Source organism: Lotus japonicus, chromosome 5 (genome assembly GCF_012489685.1).
Source record: "Lotus japonicus ecotype B-129 chromosome 5, LjGifu_v1.2".
Classification (NCBI taxonomy): domain Eukaryota; kingdom Viridiplantae; phylum Streptophyta; class Magnoliopsida; order Fabales; family Fabaceae; genus Lotus; species Lotus japonicus.
The window spans coordinates 22,436,317-22,444,704 of NC_080045.1; the positions used below are offsets into that span (position 1 = coordinate 22,436,317).

The window sequence follows — 8,388 nt, forward strand, 5'->3', positions numbered from 1 at the left end:
AATAAAAATAATAAAATATAATATAATATTAAACTAATATAAATTAATACAAAAAATTATTTAAGTAAGAAAATATTTTCCTTTTTCATCTATAAAATACCTAGAGTTATATTTTCATGGTTATACTCTTTTTCTTCTGTTGTTTGTAAGAGTAAAATCATTAAAAAAAATCTCCTTCTCCTTGGTCAAGGAACCACTCAAGGCATTCATCCAAGATAAAGACGGATAAGGTTTGTGCACAAAGTTCCATTTTTTTGTTTGAATTTCTATATATGATATATCTATAACACCAAAACATGTTTTTTCAGGGAAGAACATAGATTGGGAACAAGGAGTAGAAAATGAAGGTTGTTGACAAAAATAAGGGATGGTTTTCACCAGAGACTCCGTCTAAACCCAAGAGGCAACACATGGTGGAAGTTGGAGGAGGTGAGTACCAAATTTTGGAGATTAATTTATATGATTCTCATGTGAATTCAAACTTATCTGATGTTAGATTTTGTCTATCGTGGATCACCAATTTTTATCATGATCCACCATAGAATTAAGCTAATGTCATCAAGGAGAGAATAGATCTAGTGATTTTACCATAAATGAGAATTTGGTCCAGATTGTGGAATCACTTCATTATTTGCATTTGTTCGTGTTCTTGTAGAAAAAAAGGTTTAGCTTATATGCAAAAATATTGTAAAAAGTTTTATACATACATTCAATCATTTTTTTCATTTTTTATTTTAATTTATTTATGATGTGACAAAATACTAAATCTTAATTGAATGATTGTGTGAAATTCTTTTACACTGTCCCTCAAGACGTAAAAGTGTAATTTCATTGGATTGCATTCTCTGAATATATATAATTAGAGTTGGTCGTAGGCTTATTTATGAAGTGGGCTTTTATGGGTTGGTTCATTTAACAAAGGGCCAAAACGAGTTGGTTCTAAATGGGTCAGGTTGGTCGTTACACAGTTTGTAGCACGTGGGCGTTGGGTTTATGGGCCTAGAGACTCATAAGTGGGTCAATGTAACTCACAGTCCGAGCGAGTTCGGACCAGCTTAAATTTAAGCATGTTTATGAAGCGGGCTTTACTGACTCAATTCATTTAACCACATGCCTAAACATGTTAGTCTTAAACAAGCTGGGTTGGCCCATTACCCAGTTGTACATAATGCTCTTGATGGCCGTTGTTGAGGTTAAAGCCGTCGAATTTCTTTTGTTTTTGTAAATTATGAGTTAAATAAAAATGCACTATTTTGATGGGTCATAGTTTTTATATTATGCTACGTATTATTTTAATTTAAAGAAGTTTATTCGTTAGCTACAAATTATATAAACTAAATATACATCATGTGTGTCACACAGGTTTAAAATATTTATAAACTAATTAATTTAATTTTCTTGCCATTTGTGTCTTTATAGCTGATGGTGATATTGAATCTTCCAAGAAACAGAAGAACAATGCGGGTGAAGTTAATGGTGATCACTCACATAGGATAATCAAAAAGAAGATATATCGACCTAAAGTGGCCACTCAATTATTCAAGAGAATAAATAAATCTGAGTCCGAAAGTAAGAGTACTCCAAAACCTTCAACTCCAAACAAGAAAAAAGTTTATGTAAGAAAGGTTCCTAAATATCAGAGGTCATTATTTGGTAAAGACTCGGATGCATTTTTTCCATTTGTGAAAAATTTCAAAGGTTACAAGTATGAACAAGGTGAGTTTGAGAATCATCTATTGGGGATTGAATATAATTCGTTGCGATGGTATCAGAATGCGGCAAGTTTTTGTCAAGTGGAGAGCAGAAGAATCAGAGAAAATTTTCCGAAAATGTGTAAAAGGAAAAGAACTCGCGGAGAAAGACAATGTTTGGAGAAACTTCTGCCCTCTTTATCTCATGTAAAGGGGAAGAGATCAAAGAGTTTCACTAGGAAGAGAAAATGTTGGACGGTTTTCAAATCTGAAGACAACGCCAAAGTTAGCAAAAAAATGAGACCTATAATCAATAAGATTTGTTCTTTGAAGAAAAATAAAGGCCAGCTAGTTGTTCGTGAAAATTCAAGAGAATTAGTTTCTTATAAACAACCATCCTTAGGTGTGGATGTTTTACTTGAAGAAGAGACATTGAGAGTTTGGAATTTGCTCTCGAATGAAGAAGGACATGAAGAGAATGATGAGATAAAGAGAAAGTATTGGGAAGATATAAGAAATGGCTTCTCTAGTATGGTTGAGACATTTATATCTCGTATGCATGCTATCCAAGGTATGTATGTCATTCTTCTTTCTTGACTTTATATATAATGGAACCTTTTGGTGTCAAAATTTTAAGAATGTACATTATATTAATAGGAGTGATGGCAATACTCACTTTAGCATTCTCTTTTTAACCCCTTTCATAGATTGATTGAAATTTGTGTGAGTCCTACTAAATTAGAACCAAAACTCTTATTTATGTGGACCTCATATGGATTTTAGAATGAGTATTTGAAACTAAGTCTTACTAGAAAATTTCTTTGATTAATGTTGTGTTCATCCACATATTGGATATCGGAAGAGAAAATTTATAATAAGTGGTTTTTTTGTTACAAGAGGAAAGATTATAATAAGTGATTTGTATTTTATGGTTAGCATGTCACGCTTTAGTAAATATGTATTGTAAGTTGAAATGTGAGATAATATTTCAAAATGGTTATTTAATAATTGAATCAATTGTGAATATGATCATGAGTTAGTTCTAGTTAGTGCTAACTTAACATGCTAATATTTGTAGAAATGAAATTACAACTTTCCTTTTTAACATGCCAAAATAAAATTTTTATTCATGAATTATATGCACTAATATGTCTAGTCATTTTTTAAAAAATTGTGTGAATATTTAGATTGATATACTTTGTAGGTGATAGAAGTTTCTCACCATGGAAAGGTTCAGTTATGGATTCTGTAGTTGGAGCTTTCTTAACTCAAAATGTGTCTGACCATTTATCAAGGTAAAACTAAATAGATAAAATATTTTGTTAATTTCCTTTGGTAATACTGAATATGAATACTTACTCTCTTACAAATAGCTCTGCTTTCATGACACTTGCTGCAAAGTTTCCTACTAAAATTAACTCTGGAGAATGTAGCAAGGACCCCATTATTCCAAATAAACAAGGATTGGTTCAAAAGGAATTGCTTTTTCCCATTCCTAAATTTGATAAGGAATTGGGAAATGATAAGGGATTTTTCAAAGTTGTTGATGATGTAGAGCCAGAGTCTCCTCCTTGCATTATCTTTGATAAGAAAAAATCAGTTAACACAAAGAAAAGTTACAATCAAGTGAGAAAAGAGAAGCTACTGGAAAAGGAACGATTATGGGATTTATTAAGAAAACTCAATACTACATTCTATCGACCTTGTGATCAAATGGATTCTGCTGATTGGGAAGCTGTAAGATGTGCTGAACCTGGAGAAGTAGCAAAAGCTATTGAATCTCGTGGTCAACACAATATTATTGCTGGAAGAATACAGGTACAAAATTGTTTATGTCCCATTTTTGTATGAACTTATTTGAGCTTAAATTATAGCAAAAACACTTATGCAAGTGTTTGACGGAGCTTATCTAAATAGTGTATGGTTTTCCTTAAGTTGTTTTGAGTTTATGCTTATTTATAACATATTTTCTACTTATTCTATAAATTTCTCAAATGATTTTAACAATTAATGCTTATGCAATACGCGCTTATGCACTAAGTTGTTTTTCCAAACTTAGTTCATATCTAGTAATAAATTTCACATTGTTACTATATTGAAGTACTTATTGCATGGTGTTATTGTAGAGGTTACTTAATATGCTAATGGAGTCAAATGGAAGCGTGGACTTGGAATGGCTACGACGTATTCCACCAAAGGAAGCAAAGTAAGAACAAACATTATATATATGTCATGTTGCAAGACATTTTGTGTGATAATTTCTTTATTAGTTTTCATAATAAGTTGTTTAACACATGAAAAATTGTTCATGTTATAGGGAATATCTTTTGAATATATATGGACTGGGATTAAAAAGTGTAGAATGCATACGGCTTTTAACACTTCAACATAGGGCTTTTCCGGTAAGAATATAAGATGACACACATTGTTCTATTTTTTCCAATGATTGATGCTACTTTTGTTAGATAATTTGTTTATTATTCTTGAAAAATATGTTGCTTATGATAGGTGGATGTAAATGTTGGAAGAATTGTTGTGCGTTTGGGATGGGTTCCCATCCAACCATTACCTGAACCAATTCAATTACATAATCTAGAGGAGTAAGTATTGAAGTATTTTTGGTAATGAATTTTCTGCGATTGTATTTGTATTAATTAATTACACTATTTTATTGTAATCTAGGTTTCCACATCCTAACAAAGTTCAACAATATCTTTGGCCACGATTATGCACTCTTGATCAGCGTACATTGTAATTTTCAAAAACCTCTCATATATTTGTCTTTTTTATTATTGCTAACATATCTCATATTTATGACATGATTTTATATAGGTATGAGTTACATTATCAGTTGATAACCTTCGGAAAGGTACATATTAATATTATCTAAAATAATACTTCTTTTTTGTAATATAAGAAAATTGAAATCATCTTAAACTATTTTTAGGTATTTTGCACAAAGAAAACCCCCAATTGCTCAGCTTGCCCAATGAGGAATGAATGTCTATATTATAAAAGTGCTCTTGCAAGGTACTCATTGTAATTATGATATTTTGGTGAATACTTAATGCCTTGATAGCACAGGAAAATTGACACATTTAACAATCCGTGCGCGCAAACACACACACCCACACACACACACACACCCATTATTTTAGTGAATAAAACATACACCATTCAAACCTGCGACAAAATTATCAAGACAGAGTCACGATGACCTCGAGTAAGAAACACTTTAGACTTCATAACTTATTGTTTATTGTTTGCATCTGTAATTATGAACTTTTACCATTGATTGTTATTGTAATTTATCGTATAAATACATTTTTCGTTTGTGTTTTAGAGGAGTTGAATCTCACCAAAGTAGATATGGATATAAAAGTTAGTTAGAAAAAAGCAAAAATATAGTATTTGATCTACAAATAAATTTAATTATATCATTCTCTTGAAAGTGTTGGTATGTTATTATTTTTTCTTTTCCGTTCCTCTCTAATTGTGAATAATTAGAGTAAAAAATATAATGATGTGCTATTGTGCAGTACAAAGCTGACTTTACCCCAAGGTAACTTAACCAGGGCAGTGAGTCAAGAATATGAGCCTATAATTGAGATGCCACCATCACCAGAACATGAAAATTCAAAATTTGGTGAATTAGAAGTAAATAGCGATGAAGAGTTTTTCAATGATGATATAACTGAGGATATTGAAGACATTCCAACAATCAAGTTGAAAAGTCATGAATGCTTCTCAAAAACCCATAATTATTCTTGTGAAAAGTCTGAGCATATCGCAAATATATCAACAACTTTGGTGGCGTTAGATGCAAATGCTGCAAACATTCCTTTGCCAAAAATGAAAAATGTTAGTCGTTTAAAGACTGAACGTCTGGTGTAAGTTTCTTACGACCCTCTATTCATATGTTATATTATCCTCATATTAATTGTTAACTTTTTCTTATTAGGGAATTTAATCAATATTTTTTATGAATGTTTGTCACGGCACATTTATTATTATAATAACTTCTACATGTGAAAATATACTAAAGCTGGTCTTCTCAACTTTTTTCATTAATGATTTAAATTTAAATTATTAATTTTAGTTTATTAAAAAAAACTATAGTTAAGTCATCATCTGCTCATTATAATATTTACAATTATGGTATTTATACTAATTTGTATTACTTCAATAGTTTGAAAATAAAGTTTTTTGACTGTTTGATATAGAAATTTGGACAACTAAGATAAATGTCAACAAAGTCATTGTATTACTTAGTCATAAATATAGTAGTTGTAGGATAATTGTTCTGTATGAAAGCTTATTTTTAAATATCGTCAAATTTTTTTATTGTATAATGGAAGGATTATGAGCATGCCCATTAGAAGAAAACTTCAAGGGAATGCATTTGCAATTTTCATCCCTAAGCAATAACTTTGTACTATAATTGTAGAGATGAATTGATAAATTTTAAACTCCATGTTTTTTTTTGACAATAATTCTAGATTTGTTAACTTATTTTAAATTAATAAGAAAAAGATGTTGTGATAATTAGTATTATCTTATATAAGTGGTTGATTCCATGACTCAAACATTTGGATTCATTATTATACAACAATTACAAGAACTCAGGTTGTTGTATAATGACTTTCCTTCAATAATATGTAAATATTGTAAAGAAATTACTTAACTTTAGTACATTTTTTTAAGCTAGCAATTTTCTCCTTAAAAATTTAAAACTAAGGTACATAACTTGAATACTTTAATTGCTAAGCCTTATTGTTTTTCATATTCTTTTCATTGCAGCTATGTTCTTACTGATGATCACCCTCTCCTAAAAGAGGTACACATTCTTAGTTTTTTTTTACACACACGAACATGTATATATATTATATTTGTACGTATTCAAACTATATTTATTTTTACAGCGTGATCCACGAGAGCCTGATGATCCTTCTCCTTATCTTCTGGTTGTATGGGCAAAAGGTATATAATATTATTAAATTTTACTTCTAAAGTGATAATTATGGAGAAGATGAAGTACGTAAAAAATACTGATTTGAAAATCAATAGTTGAAATTTTAAATTACTTCATAATATCAATTGATTTTAAATCTGTAGTTTTAAATATGTAGTTTATCCATGAAGATAACTTTCTCACTTTCAATATTCATATTCAATAAATGAAAATGCTTATATGTGATTGGGATGAAAAATTTATGATTATTTACAATTTTAAATATGTATTTTTTGTATCTCAATAAGGGGAATTAGAAAGCTCACCTGAATCAACCAAAGACAATCTGCAAGAGGACTGCCATAGTCTAACTGTTCCCGGAACCCTTTTGGTGAGTGAAAGAATTATTATTCCAAGTTTCATCAAAATATTTTACAAATAAAATAAATATATTTAACAATTTATGAAACAGATACCATGTCGAACTGCAATGAGAGGACGTTTTCCACTTAATGGAACATACTTTCAAGTCAATGAGGTGAATAACAAAAAACTATTCCATATTTGCCTAATAATTTTGCATCATATTTTTTTTATAAATATTTTAGTTGTTTCTTATTTGTGCTTCTATAGGTTTTTGCTGATTACACTTCAATGATACACCCAATCAATGTTCCTACAAAATGGTTATGGAATTTAAAGAAAAAAATAGTATATTTTGGGACAGGAACATCATCAATAATGAGAGGTAAATGAACATGATATATTGACATAATTATTGAAGTGAACTTTTTTTTATATTTTCTATTTAATACAATGCAGGTTTGCCATTGAAGCAAATTCACAATTGTTTTTGGAATGGTAAGAAAACAATATATCAATGTTTTGATTACAAACTTCAAACTCAGGAGTCGTGATCTTTTTTTTAAAATGTCCATTTTTATATTATAGGTTTTGTATGTGTGAGAGCAATGGATGCAAAGACTAGAGCTTCGAGACCTATATCATCCATATTGCATCGCAACACAATTACCAAAGCTAGAAAGGGAAACAAAAATGATCTGGTCAATGAGAAATAAAAGAATTATACTATGTAACATAACGCAAGCTTGATGAGTTGGGCATCAAGTCATTAATCAGAGGGATTTGTAGTTTCTAATGTGTCAAGATGAGGATTACATGACTCAGTTGAGTATTTTTGCACATTATTGCCCATTTTAAACTCTGCAAGTTTAGTTTATAATGAGAGATATTTGTCATCTAAGATGTTCTTTTTGGTACATTCTTCTGGTGGTTTATTTGTTTGATATTTCAGGAGTATTTTGTTGTGGTATTTGGTTAAGGTTTTTGGTGTTATATTGTTGGGGTGCTTGCTTTTCTGTTAACAATATTGTCCAGGGTATTTTGTTTTGTTCTATGATGTACATATTTTCTTGAGATAATTATCTCCTGCAACTATTTCTTTATTATGAATAAGATATTTTCCTGTTTTCAAAAAAAAATGTTATATATTCTCAATTGGTGGGGAAATTGTTTGTATAGTGTCGTCAATTTGCAATGGGTTTCCAATACATTTTTGTGCCAAACTAGTAAAATTGAGGAAGCCTCAGAGTTGGGTTCCACCTGCGGAATTAATTTTGAAATTCAATGTAGATGGGTCGTCATTGGGGTCCTTGGGTGAGGTGGAATTGGAGGGGTGTTAAGGGATCATGGGGGAGAAGTGTTGGGGTATTTGAGGAAATGAAC

The 8,388-nt window shown here is 30.3% G+C and overlaps 1 protein-coding gene across 1 annotated transcript; it reads left to right on the top strand.

Moving 5' to 3' along the window:
* The first annotated feature begins 341 nt into the window (after positions 1–341).
* Positions 342–7,721, top strand: LOC130719319 (DNA glycosylase/AP lyase ROS1-like). The gene is made up of 18 exons (XM_057569942.1): positions 342–429; positions 1,420–2,262; positions 2,896–2,986; positions 3,065–3,509; positions 3,818–3,897; positions 4,009–4,093; positions 4,200–4,291; positions 4,374–4,442; positions 4,524–4,560; positions 4,639–4,721; positions 5,231–5,581; positions 6,492–6,528; positions 6,614–6,671; positions 6,951–7,033; positions 7,115–7,180; positions 7,276–7,390; positions 7,465–7,503; positions 7,594–7,721. Exons 1-18 carry the CDS (start codon positions 342–344, stop codon positions 7,719–7,721), a joined length of 2,790 nt encoding a protein of 929 aa, XP_057425925.1.
* The last annotated feature ends 667 nt before the right edge of the window (positions 7,722–8,388 follow it).